We start from the raw sequence: 23,377 nt of genomic DNA, 5'->3' as shown, positions 1-23,377 counted from the left end.
GGCTTTAAACTAGGGTCACCAAGGTGAACAAATTCCCCCTCACCCACGTAAGTAAAACATTAAGGGGGAAGTTATCAAGCTGCATTATGTTTAATGTTTAATAAAACTTTTTATACCGTCTAATCTAAACGTGTAGGTCTAGGCGGTTTACATTTCTTTTTTTTTTTTTTTTTGAAAATATTTTTATTGAAGGAAATGTTACATCACATGCCAACACAGTGAGCCAACTGACTCGTACCTTTCCAATAACTACAAGATCACCACTCTACTGTTGATTCACACAAGGAATGAGTAACAAAATTGATAACCAAATATACAACTCGTTACCCACAAGCAAGTAATAACACAATCTACCATTCCTTCTAATTTTTTTTTCTCCCTTCCCCCCTCCCCACATAACCTTCCACCCCAACCACCTACCCTCCCCCACCCTACCCCCGTCCCTCTCCCCCCCCTCCACCCCCCTCTGCTCCTGGAGACGTTTGGGGTAATGAATACAACGCCTCATACAGCTGCCATAGGGATCCACATGCCTGTCCTCTCCTTCCAGCAGACTTACACCGTTCCTTTTCCCACCTGGCCATTTGCGTCATTTTATTCTGCCAGTGATGGGTAGCCGGTGGTTCTTCCAAAATCCATTGGGCCAACATCACTTTTCGTGCTAAGAGAAGCGCTACACACACAAACCTAATCTGCGATTGATGGAGCCCCTGCTCAAGCATTCGAGATTCATCCCCAAATAGCAGAATCCTGTAGGACCACTCTACTTTCATTGCCAACATACGCTCCAATACTTTCAACACTCCCCCCCAAAACTCACCTAATTTGGTACATTCCAAAAAAGTATGAATTAGCGTGCCTACCCTATGTTTACATCTCATACAAGTATCATCATCCCAAAGCCCCATCAAATACTATTATCTGATAGGAAGGAAAGCAACAGCCACACCAAGTTCATGCAAACAATAAAACCCACATACAACTAAAAACTGGATACCCAAGTCACTGTAAGCTCCTAGAAGCTACAAGAAATGCACCCAATCCACCGCCATTGACAAGACTGATCAATGCGCTAAACACTGTACCCAGGGTGCTCCCACCACGCAGCAAGGTGCACCCAACCCAGGTGCAGTGAACCCATCTGCTCCAGTCATAGCTTGATGAATTAGCGCTACTCCACTCACCCAGGCTTGGGTATTCCCGCCACCAGCCTGAGGTAGTTAGATCTAACATGCCCCGGGCAAAACCCAAAGTAACTGCGGCCAGTTGTGGCTGAAGGAGAGGTTCTCACACACATCCTGCATATCATTGTAGGAGGTTATTGTAGGTTATTGCCTACATCAAGCAGATGCACTCCTTCTTCCCCATATGATTCTTTGCACATCGCCTGTGCCCATGGATATCGCATCAGCCAATCTTTGAAACGCGAGATCCAAGCCACCAATTATCTGCGTACATTTTGGGGTCCCTTCTCCATAAAGTGAAAGTGCTGATGCTATTAGAGAGGGTTGACGTTAGGCCCAACAATCCAGGGGTGTGCAGGCAACTGGATTGCCCCAATTGAGATCTGACACATTCACTTTCCTGTGGCTGTTCCTCCCATCACTAACGACCTGCCAAAACACAATACAAGGAATACAATTGAAGCATGTAAACACTAGGCATGAGTCGTGCCCTTTGTCACTGCAAAAACAGACCCCGGCACTAGTGCAGGGCCCGTTTTTACCACAACTTGGTAAAAGGACCCCGTAATGCGGGATACTTACCACCTCTCGAATAGGAAGTGGTAAGTGAACCCGTTAATGCTTGGGATAAACATAAAAGAATCTTGTTCAGAAAGAATGGATCCTCAGAAGCTTAGCGGAGATTGGGTGGCGGAGCCGGTGGTTGGTAGGCGGGGCTAGTGCTGGGCAGACTTCTACGGTCTATGCCCTGAAAATGGCAGATACAAATCAAGGTCAGGTAAACACAAAAAGTAGCACATATGAGTTTATCTTGTTGGGCAGACTGGATGGACCGTGCAGGTCTTTCTCTGCTGTCATCTACTATGTTACTATGTATGTTACTTACCTAGGGATTCTATATAGCGCACCCCAAATCCAGGCACATTCTGTAAGTAGGGGCTCCTTTTACTAAAGCCATATGTGGGCTTACTGCTCGCTATACAGGAAGTACCTCTGGGTTGCCACAGCAGCCTGGCAGTACTTCCCACCCCTAGCGCACTGTCATTTTTGTAGCGCCGGAGTGTACCCGGTGGTAATCAGGCAGTACTGCGTGCTGCCCGGTTACCGCTGGGTTAACGCAGGAACCCTTACCGCCACCTCAATGGGTGGCGTTAAGGGCTCCCCCTCCCCCTAAATGGCTGCTCGGCAAGTGCTTTACTTGCTGCCCGGCCATTTCCTGTAGAAAAGTGAGGCTTCCCTTTTACCAGCTGCGGTAAAAGGGGGCCTCAGCACACGTGTAAAACACATGTTGACATCAGCGCTGGCCCCCTTTTGCCACAGCTTGGTAAAAGGGGCCCTAGGCACGTAAAAAGCCAATCAGCGTTTTTAATTACAATTTATGCGCACAACTTGCTAAGTGCATTCTGTAATGGTGCGCCTACATTCTAAAGTGCACAGTTCAAAAGGGGTGTGGTTATGGGTGGGGAAATGGGTGTTTTGTGGCCATTACAAAATTTACGTGCGTAGTTATAGATTTTTGTTGGTGTAAATGAATGCACATAGACTTAGGTGCTATGGTAGTAACTAAGCGCGTTCTATATACTGCGCCTAAATCTTATAGAATACACTTAGTCAAAAACTTGTTCCACGTGGATTTTTTAGGCATCTATATAATAATTGGTCACTGCTTCCCTGGATGGCTGCTGGCTAGGTTCGTAACAGCATGCAAATGAGCTGACGTCAGCTCGCCTCCAGCGTTCCCTTCCCTCTCTGTGTCCCACCCTCGCGGAAAGATGAAATGACATCAGGGGAGGGTGGGACACTGAGAGGGAAGGCAAGGGAAGGCTGGAGGCGACACGAGCCGAGCCTGCCGCCGCTGCGACCTGAGGTAACATGAACGGCTTAAAGGCAGGGCGGGAGGAAGGAGAAGAGGGCAAGGGAGAGGAGGGGAGAATTGTTGGACATGGATGGGAGGGGAGAGTCACTGGCCATGGAAGGGAGGGGAGAATCGCTGGACATGGATGGGATGGGAGAGGAGGGGAGAATCACTGGGCATGGATGGGAGGGGAGGGGAGAATCGCGGAACACAGATGGGAGGGCAGGGCAGAGGAGAATCACTGGACATGGATGGGATGGGATGGGAGGGGATGGGAGGGGAGGGGAGGGGAGGGGAGAATCGCTGGACATGGAGGGGAGGGCAGAATCGCGGGACATGGATGGGAGGAGAGGGCAGGGCAGAGGAGAATGGCTGGACATGGATGGGGGAGAATCGCTGGACATGGAGGGGAGGGCAGGGGAGAGAGGAGAAATCGCTTAGACGAGAGCCTTCCTAGGGCCTGTTTAATTTTTCACAAAACTGGCTTTGTTGCTTGTCATATTTACAATCTGGCCCTTAGCGGGTACCATGCCCTAATGGAGACATTAACTTATGATCTACAATAAAAATTAGCAGGAATGCTGCCAAAAGGTGCCACATAAAATTTGCAGCTACTGTGCGGTAAAATCCTGAGGGGGTCTTTTACAAAGCGTCAGTAAGCCCAACATGGGCTTAGCGAACACTAAACCGGGACTACCGTCTGCCCAACATGGCCGTTGGCAGTAGTTCCACCCCGAGCACGCAACATTTCCAGGGAAAAAAGAAAACTCTGGAAATGGCTTGCGCAGTGGTAATTGGGCATTGCCCCGCGCTGCCCGGTTTACCATAGGAGCCCTTATTGCCACCTCAGTGGGTGCCAGTAAGGACTCCCCGCCGCACAGCCACACAATAAGTGTTCCCTTACAGCATGGCTATGTTTGTCTGGTGGCTTTTTACCCACAGCAGGAAAAATGACCCCCCCCCCCCCCCCCCCCCCGCTAAAGCAGGGCCCTTTTTCCCGCAACTTGGTAAAAGGACCCCTATGTTAAGCCAAAGTAACTGCAAATTGTAGCACATTTTAGTAAAAGGCCTCTATGTTACATAAATATTTATTTATTTTATTTGTTACATTTGTATCCCACATTTTCCCACCTTTTTGCAGGCTCAATGTGGCTTACATAGTACCGGAATTTACTGTTTCCGGTGTGAACAAATACATTGTGCTGTTGTGGTAAGATGAAGTTTATATGACAAAGCCACAGAATAGTCGTAATGTGGAAGAGTAGTGCTGTGATCATACATGCTTTGGTTTTCTTGTGTAGCCGAGGTTAGTTGGATCGGGATGATACGCCTTTTTGAACAGGGTGGTTATTAGCGTGTTCCGGAAGTTTAGGTGGTCATAGGTCGTTTTCACTGCTCTTGGTTGCACGTTCCACAGTCGTGTGCTTATGTAGGAAAAGCTGGATGCATAAGTAGATTAGTATTTAAGACCTTTGCAGCTTGGGTAGTGTAGGTATAGGTATGATCGTGTTGATTTGGAGGCGTTTTTGGTTGGTAGGTCAATTAAGTCTATCATGTATCCTGGCGCATCACCATAGAGAATTTTATGAACCATGGTGCAGATTTTAAAGGCAATGCAATATCTTATTTATATGTAGTATTTACATAGAGCCTAGACTATGATGCCAGAGAGACTGCAAAGTGCTGTTAGTTTCCCTTTCCAAGATCCTAGCTGAATCCCACAGACCTCCTGTGATTTTTAATGTCATTTAAACTGAAGTTTTATGTCCTACACCTCCCTACAGATAAGGATCTTCTGCTTATTCAAGATAGGCGTAGTGCCCAAGGGTGCACGGAGCCACAGATAACATGGCGCCGTGCCCCGATGGGCATGCGCGCCGGGGCCGGCAGGGTGCTAGCGGGGCGGGCACGTTCCTGCCGTCCAAGGGCACCCCGCCGATAGGGGAAGAGAGTAGAAGGGGTTAAAAACCCCTGGGCGAAGCCCGGACGACCTCTTCTGGTGTCCGGGCACCAGTCTGCACCCAGCCCCCCCTCCCCGGTTTTTTATGCGAATTGTACCTGTATATTACTGTCGCAGCTTTGGCGGGGTACCCAAGCCTGATGGTATAAGCTAAGCAGCTGAGGTAGCTGTGCTTACGGTTGAGCTCCCTTGCTGTGCGGCGGGGAGCACGGTTTACGATTGGCCAGTCTTGCTAGGACGGCGAACTGGGGGTTGGATAATGAGCCAGAGGCTGGATCGGCTTGGGTATTCCCAGGGTTATGATGTTGTGTATATAAATAAAGCTGCGGCCGAGTTGTGCCATGTTAAATAAATACCATGTGTTGTGTGATTATTGTGATATCAAACAACCTACAGGCCCGAGGGGTCTCGGCTGCCTATGTTACAGGTTTTCTTGAACTCTATTACTGGTTTTTGATTCAGCTGCCTCCAGTGAGAGGTTGTCGTTTCTGTATCTAGCAACCTTTTAGAGAAGAAATATTTCCTTAGGTTACTTCTCACTTTGCTCCTTCCAGCCTCCTTAGTTCTGTATTCAGAGGACAGGGCACTGTACTATTCAGGAGAGGGGGGGGGGGCGCTCTGATTTATCGGTTTAGCAGAAGTCGGGTGTGCATTTAATAAAAGCGAAGATAAATGCACCTAGCTGATTACTCTTGATTTTAATATGCAGTGTTCTTTTGGTAACAGAAGCGGACTGGAAGGCTCGTCAAAGGTTGCCTTGTGCTAAGGACGGGTCCCAGCTTGAATCACTTTGAGAATGAAATATTTTGACGCCTAGCTAGCGTAGTAGATCCAAAGCTGTGATGAATCGCCAGTTCTGTGAATGAATTGTTCAAATAAAACAAGCATTACATTTGGAGCACTACACAAAGCATCAGCCCGCTTGCATCCAATCCATCCCGTACTAAAATTGATTCTGGCCTCGGTGTTTGTTCTGAAGGCTCAGGCTTGAATGATGAAAGGGGCTCTGCACATCTTTCAGACCCGCTTGGAGGGAAAGTGGACAAACAAAAGAAAAGGTCCTTTTCCAGTGCTGGAAGAATGAGCTCTTGCTGGTGTGAAAGCATGCAGGGGCTGGGGAGGGCGGGCCAGGACTGGGGAGGGGGGCTGGGGTTTGGGCTCCACTCCCTCCCCTCCCCGTGCAGGAGGAGCCGCCGCGCGGCTGCTGCTGTGCCAGTCTCTCTGTCCCCGACTGCCGTGCCGGGCTCTCCCCAGGGCAGCAGCATGGCAAGGGCATGTGAGGTCCTGCCGACACCAGCCCCGGGACTCGTGGCACTTGGGAAGCCGGACAATGGAGCCTGGCGAGGCGCTGCTGCTGCTGCTTTTCACAGCCCTGCTCTGCCCTCCTGCCCGGAGCCAAGTGGTATCCGATCGCCACGCCGTGTACTGGAACAAGAGCAATCCCAGGTAGGACATGCCCTAGCACTTGTGTTTGTAGTGGTTCTGGTTACTTAGGAAACTTTGCAAGAGAAAAGAAGCAACACTTTCTGCAAAGCTGAGAATCTAACAGCAACAGGGAAAGAAAAGACCGGAAATAATTGCAGAGCTTTTTTTTTTTTTTTTTTTCATTTCTGTCGTAAAATACACCAAGGAGGAGCCCGAGTGATTAGAACCGTAGTCAGGGTTCAAATCCCGCCTCTCACATTCACAGGCGCCAATTTTTAGACTGTAAACCTTCTGTAATTAAATTAGAACTTACTTTGGGATTTGGAAAATCCAAGCAAAGAGAAGGCAGCTTATCGCGTGCTTTCTTCTGTCTCTTCAACTTATTGGACGGGTTTCTAGATCCCCTTTTTCGCTTGACGTCTTTGAGAACACTGCAAAGTGCTTTTGCACAGCACCTGAACTTTGTCATTAGTTTACCTGCATGCATGGGAAGTTCTTACTGGCTACAACTTTATCTGTTCCTGGGCTTTTAACTGCAGCATTTCAGAAACTAGAACATTGGTTGAAACGTACAAAGTAGTTGGGAAGAAATATCTTGCTTAGGATTCCTCACAGATTGTGAGACCTTTCTTGGACTATCATACAGGTCCCTTGTTTAGATGTCTTCCCAAAACATATGTGCCAACATTTTTGTCTGGTGCTTGTATTGATCCGATGAAAGGTGTCACAATCGGCAAAGAATCTCAATTTCTTTAGGATCAGTCCGTGTGCCTTTTAAAAACACTCAGCCGCATAAAGATTCTGAACAAATGTATATAACCATTTATGGCTCCTGCATCTCCTCTTTGGGCAGCATCACAGTCCACTGAGCTAGAATTGCATTCTGAAGGTTTGAATCTTTCAAAACATTCAGTAGCCTGAGTGGGGGGTTTTTTCTACTTAATGTTATATAACCATTATCTCACCTCAGGATATCTTCTATATTAGTGTTATCTCACATCAGGATGGTCTCAAGGGACCACCTTGGATCAGCTGCAGGTCCTCCTGTCTGTGTTGAGCATAGGTGTGGGTTCACCTGCTTTCGCTGCTCATAACAGGACAATGTCCTGGGCTCCAAAACATAAAACTTGTGCTAATCCACAGGTTTACTCTTTGAAGCTTTCTGATTTTCCAGGAAGTCTGGAAATCAGCTGTAAGTGCAAAGCAAGGCTTCCCTTTTCTTCACTGATCTGCATTCAAATCATTTTGTGCCAGGTTTGCAATATGTTACCTGATGCTTGTGGACCCTTTTCATCTCAGTCCATTCCGAGCATGTTTTATGCAAAGGATATGATTAACGTTTCTGCAGCTAAATTCCATAGTAACTGTTCTCTTATAGTAACCCTAATCTGTAGCCCTAATTAAATTACATTAAAGAGCAAGATGCTGAAAACGTGCATACATCCATTAAAAAGTCAGCACTGGAATGTGAAATATTTCACAGAAGACAAGACACTTTCCTGGTATTACCAAGTTTTATCAGGAAAGCAAGAAAATGTCATATAGAAATAATCTGAATTATAATAGACATCTTACAGTTTAAAATCACAGACACAATGACACATGTCTATGCCTATGGTTATGTCTTTTTAATTTTATATACTTTTAATTTTTAAGCCCTAGTAAGTTGTATGAATCTGTTCTTTTCTATGAATTATTATTAAAGTTCCTTTCTTGCTATTGATTTTTAAGATTAACTCATGTTTGTAAATCGTTTAGATTTGGCATGTCCAAAATTTTGCAATTACTCAAACATTTTAATAAACATAACGTACAATTCATAGTTATGCAATAAAGACGAATAAATAGAAACACACAATAAGGAGATACCTTTTTACTGGACTGAATTAATAAATGTCATTTCTAGTTTTTGTCCCTTCCCGGGGTCAGGACTGAAGGCAGTTTTAACTCCTGAAAGTAGGTCAAGAAGCTGGGGGGGGGGGGGTGTATTTTATAAAGCATTTTCTCCATGTAAAGCAAGTATTTACATATGGAAAATGACTATTATTTATTGTGTAGGAATACGCATGTGTACAAGTACGTGGACCAACAAGAGTACATGTACTTTATCATGGTCTATTTGTAGACATTCTTGGAGGCAGTGTTTGGGCACAATTTTGAGGAACACACATACTTAATAAAATATTTGTGGACCTGCATAGAGTCATAGAATACATGCATACTGTATAGTTTCACCTGATTCAGATCGGGTACAACGTTATCAGAGGATGTGGGGGCTACTGGAGATTACTGTAGGAGTCATATATACATATATGTTGCCTTTTATAACATAAAAAAATGTTTCCAAGCACCCAAGCTCTTAAAGAAACTCGTTATAAGAACTATGGCACCCAAAAGTGGCCTGTGTTGGTGTAGGCATGTGCTTCGGACGCGCGCTGGTCCACTTCCTGAGTATGCCTGGAAAAAAGGGGATTTTTTAAAAACGTACTGGAAAATGGACATGCGGCAAAATGAAAATCAGCGCACGTGTCCATTTTTGGCCTGAAACCTTAATGCCACCCATTGATATAGCAGTAAGGTCTCATGCGCTAACCGGGCAGTAAGCGTGCAGCCCCCGCCCACTGCCGATTACCGCCGGGTAAGGGCTCCATGGTAGAAAAGAAGAAATATTTTCTACCGCATGTTTTGGATGCACACCAGAGATGGAATTACCGCCTGGAGCATGTGGGTAGGTGTGCCGATCTGATGCCCATTGGATGCACTTAGGAACCCATGCGCCTTTATAAAAGGGCCACTGTTTTTGCTAACTTTTATAAATACACTTTTAGGGCCCTGTTCACTAAGCCACGGCTAGTGGCATGTTAGTTTTTTAGCGCACGCTAATTGTGTACGTGCCTACAATATTCCTATGGGCGCCCTACACAGCACACACTTCATGCACGTGCTAAAAACGCTAGACCACCTTAGTCAACAGGGCCCTTAAATTTGTTCAAAAATGCTTAATGTTAGCAGAAAAAAATGATTTCATATATTTTGGAGACAGGACTAGCAACACCATTCATAGTCCACAGTGTGTTTGTGATGTGGTGTTGAGAGCCACATTGCTTGCTGGTGCCTCTAAAATATATTAAATCATTTTCTGCTGACATTAAGCATTTTGAAAAAAAAAAATTAAAATTGTGTACATAAAAAATTAAAATTAACAAAGACCTTTTTTTGAGTGTTCTGGTGTTTGGAGGGATCTATTTTTATTTAGGGCAGTTATCAATGTAGGCTACCTTGAAGATGTGTTATTTTACTGTTAACCCCAATTATTAGTAACTTGGTCTCATTGCATAAAATAGGACCTGTGATAAAACAGCACAAGTTAGTGTTTAAATACAACATCTTAACGGTAGCCCACATTAATAACTGTGGCCCTAAGAGAACACTACAACTCTTTGCATAGGCATCATTGTTTTGTATGTGTGTTTCCTGTTATAAAATTATAATTGAAATGCATTTAAGCAAATAAAAAGTGTTACCTTATATTTCTGTTTTTCTTTATTCATTTTTAAAAATCTTTCTGCATTCATGTGAACTAATACAGAAACCACACTACTTTATCCATGGTTGTGAGGATGATTTAAAAAAACAAAACAAAACAATTTATATGTGTAAAACAGGTTTATGTATGCTAAAGACTTGTTATAGAATTGCCCAGAGTACATATAGGTGAAATTGTGCACATAGTGCCATTATAAGTACATAAGCATCGTCATACTGTGAAAGACCGAAGGTTCATCAAGCCCAGTATCCTATTTCCAACAGTGGCCAATCCAGGTCACAAATACCTGCCAATATACCAAAAGAGTAAAACAGATTTGATGCTGCTTATCCCAGGTATAAGCAGTGAATGTTCCCAAGCCTGTCTTAATAATGATTTACGGACTTTTCTTTTAAGAACGTGTCTAAACATTTTTAAACCCTGCTAAGCTAACTGCTTTTACCACATTCTCTGGTAAATGAATTCCAGAGCTCAATTTCACATTGAGCGAAGAAATATTTTCTCTGATTTGTTTTAAATTTACTACTTAGCAGCTTCATTGCGGGCCCCTTAGTCCTTGTATTTTTGGAAAGAGTGAACAAGCAATTCGCTTCTATCTGTTCCACTCTATTCAGTATTTTATGCACCTCTATCGTATCTCCTCTCAGCCCTCTTTTCTCCAAGCTGAAGAGCTCTAGCCTCATAGGCTTTCCTCAAAGGGAGTCCCATCCCCTTTATCATTTTCGTCGCCCTTCTCTGTACCTTTTCTAATTCCTCTATATGTTTTTTGAGATGTGGTGACTAGAATTGCACACAGTATTGGAGGTGCGGTCACACCATGGAGCGATACAAAGGCATTATAACGTCCTCATTTTTGTTTTTCATTCCTTTCCTAATAATTCCTAACATTCTATTTGTTTTCTTAGCCGCCGACGCACACTGAGCAGAGGGTTTCAACGTATCATCAATGATAATACCTAGATCCTTTTCCTGGGTGCTGCAAATGTTGAGCCTGCATCATGTAACTGTAGTTTCAGGCACACCTTTACCCAAGCAAGCAGAGATTTTTCTGGGAGTGGAATTCGGACTTATGAGAAAATATTGGGCTCAATATTCAACATGGTGTAAGCAGCAGGAGAGGCTTCTGCCCATGTAAACCCCATGGAATGGCTGGCCGCTGCTATTCAGTGGTTCTTATCTGAGCCGTGCTGCTGAATATCAGCTCTGACCGCCAAGGTGGCACTTTCCAGTTAGAGCGAGGGCAGTCTGAGAGCGAAACTTGGCCGCAGCCAGCACGTAACGGGTATCAGCGAAATTCAGTCCGCTAACTAGTTAAGCGCTCCTTTTACAAAGCCACAGTAGTGATTCCCGCACGGCAAATGCAACGAAAACCGTAGGAATTGAATGGGCTTTGTCGCATTTACTGCACTGGGAATCACTACCTTGGCTTTGTAAAAGGAGCCCTAAGTAGCTCATAAAGTTAGGACAGGAAACGTTATCCACCAGCTAACCAGTCACTGGCCTGAATATTAGCAGGTGCCTGGGTAAATTCGCCAAAAGCCAGACATTGCCCAGCATCAAATACCCAGGCTAAAAAACTGCTGACTACCACGAGCTGAATATCGAGCCCATCATTCGTACCAAATAGTGTATCTGTGCCTGAGTATTTTCAGTGGGATAATTTTAAAAGGGAAAGTATACATGCACTTTCCCTTGAAAACTGATATAACATGTAAATATCAAATTAAGTGGTCTGTTACAAAATTATCTTCATACTGAATTATTTTATAATAGGTCATTAAGGGGGTCTTTTACTAAGGTGAGCTAGCGTTTTTAGCTCGTGCTAAATGCTAAGATGCCAATTATATTCCTATGGGTGTATCAGCATTTAGCGCCATCCGATTTTTAGAGTGAGCTGAATATGCTAGCGCACCTTAGTAAAAGGCTTTCTTAATTTAAGGTTATTATTATTATTATTAATATTATTATTAATTTGATATACCACCTCTTTCCCAGTTTTCAATGGGAAAGTGCATCCTGGGAAGTATTTCTATATATTTACATCTTTTTAATATATAGAAATTCCATGGCTTATTTTATATGCTTGTGGCCATGTTATAAAGTATTTATTTATTTTTGAAACATTTTTATTTCACAGATTCTAACAAACCTCACTTCATCATACAATAAAATAAAGAATAATACACAAACATATAACACGCATCCATAAAAGGTGATAAAAACTGAATTAAAAATATCAAATGCTGATCAAACAGATCCAAAGCACAAACAAGTATCTTCATAAAAAAATATTTATTGCACAAATCTAAAGACAGGGAATTCCATGACTGAAAATGCATACAATTTTATGTCTGAAAGCCAAGCAGTGTCCAGAGAGGATTCAATCAGATATCTGCAGAATTTCTGGTAGGATATATTGCCTTGAAATCATGGTCACATATTTAGGTGGTAGATCTGTCAAGGCATGAAAGACCAAAATCACAGTGTTAAAGTTAGGGGTATAGTTGTCAACATGGGCTACCATTAAAACATGCAATTTTACCGTTATTGTGCCATTTTATCACAGGTCTCATTGTATGCAAGGAGACGCTAGTCACTCATAACCCAGTTTAAAAGTGAAATAACAAGTCTTAAGATAGCCCATGCTGATAAAGTTCCCCTTAATCCTCCACAGAACTAATGTGTGAAGTTTCAGTGTACTATGATCAAAATGAGAACTTTCATTTAACAACCGCACAGTAATATTGTATATTATTTTTGTTAGTTTTCCAAAAATGACACAGGCAAACTCAAGCATTCTCCATTACAACATTACATAGAGGAGAAAATCATGGTCTTGAAAATGGTTAAGGGCCCTGTTTACTAAGCCGTGCTATAGATGCGCAAGTGTTTTTAGCACGCTAATGCCAGAGACACCCATAGGAATATATGGGTGTCTCAAGCGTTTAGCGCGTGCTAAAAACACTAGTGCACCTTAGTAAACAGGGCCCTAAGTGTTTTCTGTAACCTTTTCAACATTTGTAATTTATGGAGACCCCTTTTAATAACATATTTAAAATATACCTTCATCATTAAACTGATATCCAGCAAGGTATCGAAAAACTATGCACCTGAGACTGAATTGAGAGTGTAAAGGGTAGATGTGAAGTGTCTGTTTACGCTTTACAAAAATACTGGGACTAGGGGGCATGCGATGAAGCTACAATGTAGTAAATTTAAAACGAATCAGAGAAAATGTTTCTTCCCTCAACGTGTAATTAAACTCTGGAATTCGTTGCCAGAGAATGTGGTAAAGGCGGTTAGCTTAGTGGAGTTTAAAAAAGGTTTGGCTGGCTTCCTTAAGGAAAAGTCCATAGACCATTATTAAATGGACTTGGGGAAAATCCACTATTTCTGGGATAAGCAGTATAAAATGTATTGTACTTTTTTGGGATCTTGCCAGGTTTTTGTGACTTGGATTGGCCACTGTTGGAAACAGGATGCTGGGCTTGATGGACCTTTGGTCTATCCCAGGGTGGCAATATTTATGTATTTATGTCTCCATAGTGGATACATTATCCATTGTTAAAGAATGACCGAGCAATACAATCTCAGAGTTTTTCAGATTTATGGAAAGCTTGTTAGAGGTCATGCTGGTTGAAATGGTCGTCATATAAGTAGGAAGGAAAAAAATTGTATATCATCAGCATGTATCGAATAACATTTCTGTCAGAAAGTAGATAGGAGTTAGTGTTTCACTGCAGAAATGCGTTTTAAAAATACTCTGTGTGTTGCACGGGGTGCAGAGAACTCAATAACAACAGAGAAAATATGATGTCCACCTGCAAGAAGTAAGATGAATAAGAACTAATTATGTAGTTGGGTTGAGCCGGTGCCTCCATTAGGCAAAAGACTGTTTAAAGACCATAAAATTCCTTCTTCAAGAAATGATTTTATAAAGGAGCCATCCATTATCTAACATAGTGGAGGAGTGGCCTAGTGGTTAGAGCACTGGTCTTGAAATCCAGAGGTAGAGGTTCAAATCCCACTACTGCTCCTTGTGATCTTGGGCAAATCACTTAACCCTCCATTGCCTCAGGTACAGACTTAGATTGTGAGCCCTCCTGGGACAGAGAAATATCCAGAGTACCTGAATGTAATTCACCTTGAGCTACTACTGAAAAAGGTGTGAGCAAAATCCAGATAAATAATAGGGGCCCTTTACAAAGTGACAGTAGGGCTACTGTGCATGTAGCATATGCCAAATTGACACAACTGTCCAGTTAAAGCCAACAGTAATTTCAAAGTTGGTGTGTGCTGTTTCCCATGGTAGAAAATATTTTTCTATTTTCTACCACGGGGGTGTTCCCGGTGGTAATTGGCAGTGTGCCCACATTGGCGCATGCTGCTAGAGTGCCGCACGTGAGCCCTTACCACTAGGTCAATGGGTGGCGTAAGGGCTCAGGCAATAAATAGCCGCACGCTAATTTTAGTACACGGCAATTAACTGCCCCATTAAAAAAAAACATTTTCCCAGCCTTGGTAAAAAATGGCCCATCGTGTGCCAAAAACATGCGCCCACACTACTGCAGGCCACGTTTTACTACGGCTTAGTGAAAGGACCCCAAAGTACTTTGCTGTTTTCCTTTTAACTCATTTTGGGCCCCTTTTACAAAGCTGTAGCAAAAGGGGGCTTGCGCTGGCTTTGCCGCATGTTTTTGATGCGTGCCGAGGTTACCTTTTACCGCAGTGGATAAAAGACAGGTCTTTCTTTTTTTCAGGAAATTGGGGGGGGGGGGAGCACTTATTACCACCCACTGAGGTGGCAACAAGAGATATATTATTATCCTGTTGTCTTAGGGGACCTCTTACTAAGGTGCGGGAAAACGTGGAATTCTCCGGAGTGCTAAAGGCCATTTTTGCTGCAGCTCTAAAACGGCCGATTTTCCATTTTTTTGTATTAATGGTCATGCAGTAATGTTGCCATTAGCACACGAACAGACGAAGGGGGCCCAAACTTTCCACAAAAAGAACAAGTACAGCAGCAAAGGGTGGAAGCGAAACCAAGTCCAAACGACCAGTCCAAGAAGGAAAGAGCATCGAACAAGTTTATTTATTGGCATAAAGGACCCTACACGGTCCGTGTTTCGGCAACAAGCCTTCCTCAGGGGTCAAATGCTTGGAAATGCAAAAGTACCACAGGGAGCATAAAAAGTCAATATACAATAAGCACTGTGCGCTCTTTCCTTCTTGGACTGTAACATTTAACAGCACCTGTAACATTTAACAATCTCTAAATATATCCAATATTGCCTTATAATGTCTTCTGCTTTAACACTATCGTGTATTTCACTACCATGTAACCAAAACCCTCTGTAAAACCAAATGTACTTTCTGTTCTTATTTCCAGTATCCATGATGAATTGTAAGCCACATTGAGCCTGTAAAGAGGTGGGATAATGTGGGATACAAGTGCAATAAATAAATAAATTTGGACTTGGTTTCACTTCCACCCTTTGCTGCTGCCATTAGTACACGGCCATTAATAAAAATTACTGCATGAGCACTTTCTGCCACCCATTTTATAGGTGGTCAGGGCTCACGTGGTAATCCTGTGCTAACCAGTTAGCATGCGGTAATGTAGATGTGCTGATTAGTGCAGGAGCACCCCCTGAATGCCCCTCCCCCCCAAAAAATGTGAAAACATTTTTAGCATGTGCATTAGCACACACTAAGGGCCTCTTTTACCAAGCTGCGGCAAAAAGGGGGGCCTGCACTGGCGTTGGCACGTGTTTTTGATGCGCGCCGAGGCTCTCTTTTACCGCAGTGGGTAAAAGGTAGGTCTTTCTTGTTTTGAGGAAATGGCCATGCAGCAAGTGAAGCACGGCCATTTCAGGGGGGATCCCTTACCGACACCCATTGAGTTGGCGGTAAGGGCTCCCGCGCTAACCCGGAGGTAACCGGGCAGTGCACAGTGCTGCCGGATTACTGCCATGTAATCTTTTGCGGCAATAGTTTTTAAATATTTCCACTAGTGCCGGAAACGCAGCGCGCTAGGGGTAGAACTACCTCCAGCGCCCATGTTGAGCCGAAGGTAGCACCGGATTGGCGCGCAGTAAGCCTACTTCCACTTAGTTAAAGGGCCCTTAAATGCGAAGAAGCCCATTCTATTCCCCTGGGTTTCTTCACATTCGGCTTGCCACTAAGCGGTAGCGCAGCTTTGTAAAAGGAGCCCTTAATTTTTGATGATTGTTGTTATCACAGTAACTCTCTCTAACCAGAAACATTATAATGCTTTAATAATACTTTACTCAGCAGAAAATGTGCTGTCTTTGAATCTTCCTCCCCAATTTACATGACCAGGTGATTCTGGGGAATCTTTTATGGCCCGAGGGCTGGATGGATGTGTCAAAGTGTTGCTTTTTCTTTGGCTGCTGTGGAAGTGGCAGCTGCCTTCCTACCTCTCAGGCCTGGATCAATCAGCTCCCCAACAAAAAGGAGATTCAAACCTGAGTCACAAGGTTGGCCCAATGTATGTAACATTTACTGCATAATTTGTACAGTATCTGGTATTTTCTGCATCTGGTACACAAGAGAACAATTGAAATACTCAACATGAAGGGGCCCCTTTACAAAGCAACGGTAAACCCTCTGCGGGATTGCTGCATTGCAATCCGGAACTATCGCCGGCCCAACACGGGTGCCAGTGGTAGTTCCACTCCCAGCATGTGGCATTTCTGGTGCTAGCAGAAATGCAGAGGGATACCCAGCGGTAATTGGGCAGTGCTGTGTGCTGGCCAGTTTCAGCAGGGGTTAACATGGGAGCCCTTACCATCCCCTTCCCCCCACATGGCCATGCGGTAAGTGCAATCTTATCACATGGCCATTTTTTTTTTTTTACCTTTTTACCCGCTGCGGTAAAAAGCGTGTGGCAAAAACAGCTGCTGGGCCTCGAAATGAACAGAGGAGTTTATGGAACTTGCATTTCCCCATCTATCCCACACCAGTGCTGCAAGAAAAGCTTTCTGTTTTGGGACAGTCACTTTGCTAGCCTTAGAGTTCTTGACTCAACCCTTGTCTCCAAATGGATTTATTTTATTTTATTTATTTATTTTATTTGTTACATTTGTATCCCACATATTTGTAGGCTCAATGTGGCTTATATAGTACCGGAGAGGTGTTTGCAGACTCCAGTGTAAACAAATACAAAGTGATATTGTGGTAAGATAAAGTTCATGTGACACAGCCACATTATGGAATCGTACAGCGGAAGAGTTGTGTTATGTCCATTACATACTTTAGTTTTGTTGTGTTGCAGAGATCAGGCATTTATGTTGGATTGGTAGGGTATGCCTTTTTAAACAGGTTAGTTTTTAGTTTTTTCCGGAAGTTTAGGTGGTCGTACGTAGTTTTCAAGGCTTTTGGTAATGTGTTCCACAGTTGTGTGCTTATGTAGGAGAAACTGGATGTGTAAGTTGATTTGTATTTGAGTCCTTTGCAGCTTGGGTAGTACAGATTTAGGTAAGTTCATGTTGTTGCAGATGTGTTTCTAGTTGGTAGGTCAATCAGGTCTGTCATGTATCCCTGGGCTTCACTGTAGATAATTTTGTGAACCAGGGTGCAGATTTTGAAAGCAATGCGTTCTTTGATTGGGAGCCAGTGTACCTTTTCGCGGAGGGGTTTTGCTCTTTCAAATCGCGTTTTTCCAAAGGTACTTTATTTCAGCAAATCTTTGGCTTCAACTGCTTGGCGCTGGATCTTTCTGTTGTTTGCCCAAATCCTACACATATGTCAGACCTCTTAAAACAAAAACTAATGCAACCTTAATTAATCCGCTCTGTGTGATGTATTAAACGTTGTCTTTCGTGTGTCCTGAGGAGGGTGTGCAGAGACTGATTGCAGGACCTCATGTACGAAGAACAGTTTACTCAATAGTGGGGCAGCCCTGCATGTAACTGAAATTTAGCAGAGCACTTTCATGCCAAGTTTTGTTAGTAAGGGCTCCCATCGCCAGGTAATCACCGCGCTACAAAAATAGAACATATTTTTGTAGCGCCAAAAATGGCGCACGCAGGTGGTGGGAACTACCACCAGGCTCCTACGGTAGCCCGGCAGTAGTTCTGGAACAGAAGCAGTAAGCCCACATTAGGCTTACTGACGCTTAATAAAAGGACTCCTCAATGACCACCATCTCGTTCTAACAGGCCCTAAACAAGCCCAACTAGAATTCACCAGACATCGGGCTTTTCTTTTTTACAGTCCCATTTTTATGGAACTCCCTGCCTCTCCCTCTTCGAGCAGAATTGTCTTTTAAGAAATATCTGCTGTAAAGACTTGGCTTTTTCGTCTTGCGTTCACTTCCCCTTTGTCTGCGGTTCTTCCTACTGGGTGAATGTTGTTCCTTCCTCTCTTCTTTTTCACACACCCCTTCTGCTTTCTCTGTTTGTCTTTGCTTTAGACTTAACGTACCTGGCATGAATGGAGTTTGCATTTTCCTGTCAAATATTTGTAGCTCCTTTCCTTGAAATTTCTTGTATTTATTTTTTTTTAGATTTTAAACCGTTTTGAACCGCTGTAACTATGCACTCATGCCTAACTGTGGGTGCCATTGCTAGACTTTGTATGGCGATATATCAAGTCCCCTGAAATAAATGCACAATAGCGCTTTTTAGTAAATCTACCCCTTTGTAAGGAATCCAGTAGAAATCCAAAAACATTATAAATGAGAGAACAATTTTAGGGAAAGAATCTTGTTCTAAATGAAACCTGTAACTATTAAGAGGGCAGGCACTGATTTTATAGCTGTGCTACTCTTTGCCATTTTTACTGTACAAATATAGTAAAAGGGAAATGAGGCTCAGAATAAAACATCTGAGTAAAACTGAAGAAAAGAAGCTAGACAGAGGCAAGAAAGGCGATGATATTAAAATCGATATGTAAAAAAAATGACAAGACCGATCTTCAGACTCTGCAGAGGAGCACGGACTGATGGTTCCACAGTGATGGTACGTCCTACGGTCTGTGTCCTTGCTGAGCCCAGGATGCCCTGTGTCAGCATGTATCCCAGCAGGAACATAGACCAGAATCAAAGAAACCAGATGCACACATCAATAGGACAAACCACCCTCCAGAAAAGAAAGAATCTGCAATATTTTAAATGTGTTCTGCTTAAAGGCTCATAAATAGGTATATACATTTACATTTTAAAAACTGTGCTGTGCCAACATGCCTTAAAAGCTAAGCACGGATTATTGATTTTTTTTTCTTCTTTACATGTAAGTGCAGGGTAGAAAGTTTGCTTGTATTTACCAGTCCAAAAAACTGCCATGCGTATGTGGTTTTACTATTTGCCTGTTTTATTATTTCCAAAAATACTAGGACTAGGGGGCATGCAAAGAAGCTACAAAGTAGTAAATTTAAAACAAGTCAGAGAAAATAATTCTTCACTCAACGTGTAATTGAACTCTGGAATTCTTTGCCAGAGAATGTGGTAAAAGCAGTTAGCAGGATTTAAAAAAGGTTTGGATGTCTTCCTAAAAAAAAAGTCCATAAGTCATTATTAAAATGGACTTGTGAAAATCCACTGCTTATTTCTAAGATAAGCAGCATAAAATGTATTGTACTGTTTTGGGATCTTGGCAGGTACTTGTGACCTGGATTGGCCACTGTTGGAAACAGGATACTGGGCTTGATGGGCCATCAGTCTGTCCCAGTATGGCTACATTTATGTTCTTATGTTATGTTTATGTTTTATATCTGACGTAACATCAGAAACAACCTTCAGAATCACTGCTTTTTTATTTTTTGGCTTAATGTATCCCAGATCCCAGCTGAATAAATTAATGGATGAGCTGCATAACCAGCAGAAATAAGAATATGTGATAATATGTCATTTGATTCTTGTATCCCGTCATCTCCCACTGTAGTGGTTTAGAGTGGTTAACAAAACAGTGAGTAGAATGTAACATATAGTAACATGGTAAATGATGGCAGATAAGGACCTGTACGGTTCATCCAGTCTGCCCACCAAGATAAACTCATTTTACATGGTATGTGATACTTTATATGTATACCCGAGTTTGATTTGTCCTTGCCTTTCTCAGGGCACAGATCGTAGAAGTCTGCCCAGTACTGTTCTTGTACTAAAAGTTCTGAAGCTAATGTCAAAGCCTCTTAAGATTTACACTCAAGCTCATTCATATCTATTCAGTCACGATCAGCACTGGTTTTGCTTCCCAATTCGCCACCCAATCTCCGCTAAGATTCCACGGAACCATTCCTTCTAAATAGGATTCCTTTGTGTTTATCCCACACATGTTTGAATTCCATTGCCGTTTTCATGTCCACCACTTCCCGCGGGTAGATAATGTGATAATGTGAAGATGTAAAGAAAAAAAAACACAAATTCAGTGGCTTTCCGTGGTTCACTTCCACCCGGGGCGGATCACGGCTGCGTGCACCCCCCCCCCCCGGCTGCAGGGCAACACGGCACCCCCCCCACGGCGTGACCCCCCCAGACTCAGGCAACACAGCACGTCCCAGTCCCAGTCCCCACCTGTCTTACCAGCTCCGTTGACTCTGCACTGCTGTAAAAGAAGAAAATCGCCCCGTCAGCTCTTCCCTTACTCTCTCTGTCCCGCCCTCTGATGTAACTTCCTATTTCCTCGAGGGCGGGACAGAGAGTGTAAGGGAAGGGCCGACGAGGCGATTTTCTTCTTTTACAGCAGCGCAAATGCGAGACGCTGCACCACGCAGCTGCCGGGTGGATAGAGCTGAACTCGCCAGCAGAGCACCCCCCCCCCCACCCGTTGAGACCCGGGGCGGGCTGCCCCCACTGCCCCCCCCCCCCCCTTGGTATGCCACTGCACAAATTTTTTTTTACAAAGATAAGTCTTTAAGGGGCCCTTTTACAAAGGCACGGTAGGGCTACCGCATGGGTAACATGTGCCAAATCCAGGTAGCGCATGCAGTTTCCCATTGTATAAAATGTTCTATTTTCTACCGGGGGGGGGGGAGCGTTACCAATGGTAATTGGCAGTGCGGCCACATTTCGAACGCTGCCCAAGTACCGCGGGGTTAGCGTGTGAGCCCTTAATGCCTACTAAATAGGCGATGGTAAGAGCTCAGGCAGTAAATAGCTGAATGCTAGTTTTAATATTAGTGCAAGGTCATTTACTGCCCCTTTTTTAAAAAAGGTCTTTTTTCTGCTGTGGTAAAAAGTGGCCCAGCGTATGCCAATTTCACATGCCAAAACTAGTGCAGGCTACTTTTTACCGCAGCTTAGTGGAGAGGCCAAAAGATTTTTTATTTTTTTTATTTTTATAAATCATCTTTATTAAGGTAACAAGCAGTGGCGTAGCCACAGGTGGACCTGGGTGGGCCAGGGCCCGCCCACTTAGGGCTCAGGCCCATCCAACAGTAGCACATGGTAATGAAAATGCTGCTCTCCACAATACTGGCACCTTCGTATGCTCAGTTTTCAGTGCATGCCTGCTGCAGACTACCAAGGTGGAGACTGGAGAGAAGCATTTTCCCACCAGCTGAGATATTTTTTTGATGTGGGGGTGGGGGAGAGAACATTTGATGCCCACCCACTTCTTGCCTAGGCCCACCCAAAATCTGCTGTCTGGCTACGCCCCTGGTAACAAGTGGAGCATAGATAAATACTGCATCATCAAGTACAACAAAGAGAAACAACATCTTGTAAAACATACAGCGAACCTGTGCATGAAATCTTGATAAACAACTTCTTTTTTTTTCTTTTATTTGTTACATTTTTTGTAGATTATATTTGTATCCCCCCTCTCTTGTTGTCCCTCCCCCCAACCCTTACTTAAACTCCCCTCCCTTACCCACCCCCCCCTTCTTGCCAAAAGATTATTAAGAAAAAGATGACCAGAGAACAAAAGAGAGAGGGACAGCCAAAACTGAGGAGCCTGATAACAAAAGGAATGCTCCAAGAATTTTTTTTTAAACTTAACACCTGAAAAAGAAAGCTAAAATAAAGGAAATAAATCTCTGGCCCGACAAATGCTACAAACTTTGGGAGAAAATGATACATATCAGTTTGCATGAGATAAGCTTGGGGCAATGGGCAGGGAATAAACTTGAAAACGGTACATTTTTAACACAAAGGGAGAGCAGACTCTGAATTCTGACAGTGGTAGTAACTTCCAAGATATCTAGATATAACATTTTTAAAATGTTTAAAAAATAAAGGGGCCTTTTACTAAGGGTTTCTTTTACCGATTCTCAGTGCTTCCTCTCATTTGCCACGTGAGAATCGCTCGCACAACTTTGTAAAAGAAGCCCTAAGCAGCACTAAAAAGTGGCCTGTACTATGTCCAGCCCGGGTTCTATCCGGAAGCCATGTTTTCAAAAATCTCTTTCAGTTTGCCATAGTGAGGCCGCAGAAATTTCAGAGGCTTGGGAAAAGAGGTCACTGAAGTGGTGGAGGAGCGAATCTGTCTTCTGGTTGGTAAGAGATGTGTCCTTTTCCCCTAATGTCTCCACCAGCATCTCCAGTTCAAACTGCAATTGTTTGACTTCTTTGGACAGCTTCCCCTCACCCGCTACAGGCACCGACTGGCTTCCCCCCCAGCTACTGTCCCCCATGGCTGCTACCAGTAAATGGCCGATTATCCTATTTCTGCAATAATGGCCACGCACTAATTTTCCCATTAGCGTGTGAGCACTTACCGACACTTATTTTGTAGGTGGTAAGGGTTTACAGGCTAATCCTGCACTAATCAGTTAGTGTGTGACAATGCCAGTGGATTAAGGGGCCCTTTAACTAAGGCGCGTAGGCACCTACGTGCGTCCAACATGTGTCAATTTGGAACTACTGCCCAGCTACCGCACGCCCCGGGTGGTAATTCTATTTTTTACATGCGTCCAAGATGCATGGCAGAAAATATTTTCCATTTTCTACTGTGTGGCGCTAACCAGGCAGTAATTGGCAGTGTACATGTCAGCGGCGCATCTGCGTGGGGCCACAGGGGCCTGGGCCCCTGTAGATTTGGCCCTGGACCCCCCTGCCAATAACCCGACAGCTTTGCAACGGAAGGACCTCGGCTGGCCGACCCTCTCCCGCCAGCAAAGCTAGGCGAAGGCGGCGGGGGAGGGTTGGCTGCGGGAGGGGGGGCGGAGAGGGTCATCGGCAGGGGGGGTCAAAGTTGGTGGCGGGGGGTCCGGCAATGGCAGGGGGGTCAGCGACATGGGGGGGCTAAAATGTGCCCCCTCACTCTGGCTTTGACCCACCCTCCTGCCAAAGTCCAGATACTCCTCTGGTACACGTGCTGATGATTACCGCCCAGTTAACGTGTGAGAACTTACTGCTAAGTCAGTGGGTGGCGGTAAGGTCTCAGGCCCAAAATGGACGTGCGCCAATTTTTATTTTGCCACATGTCCATTTATGACCAAAAAAA

The 23,377-nt window shown here is 44.0% G+C and overlaps 1 protein-coding gene across 1 annotated transcript in view; it reads left to right on the top strand.

The window, feature by feature from the left end:
• Window positions 1-6,244: 6,244 nt before the first annotated feature.
• EFNA2 (ephrin A2) overlaps window positions 6,245-23,377 on the top strand; it is a 155,583-nt gene continuing 138,450 nt past the window's right edge. Inside the window, exon 1 of the mRNA XM_030219163.1 lies at window positions 6,245-6,445. Coding sequence (XP_030075023.1) covers window positions 6,330-6,445 — 116 coding nt within the window. The 5' untranslated portion in view covers window positions 6,245-6,329. The remainder of the gene's footprint in view (window positions 6,446-23,377) is intronic.

This window comes from Microcaecilia unicolor, chromosome 11 (assembly GCF_901765095.1).
Source record: "Microcaecilia unicolor chromosome 11, aMicUni1.1, whole genome shotgun sequence".
In the NCBI taxonomy this organism is placed as follows: Eukaryota; Metazoa; Chordata; class Amphibia; order Gymnophiona; family Siphonopidae; genus Microcaecilia; species Microcaecilia unicolor.
This window is presented reverse-complemented; position numbering and strand designations above follow the sequence as displayed.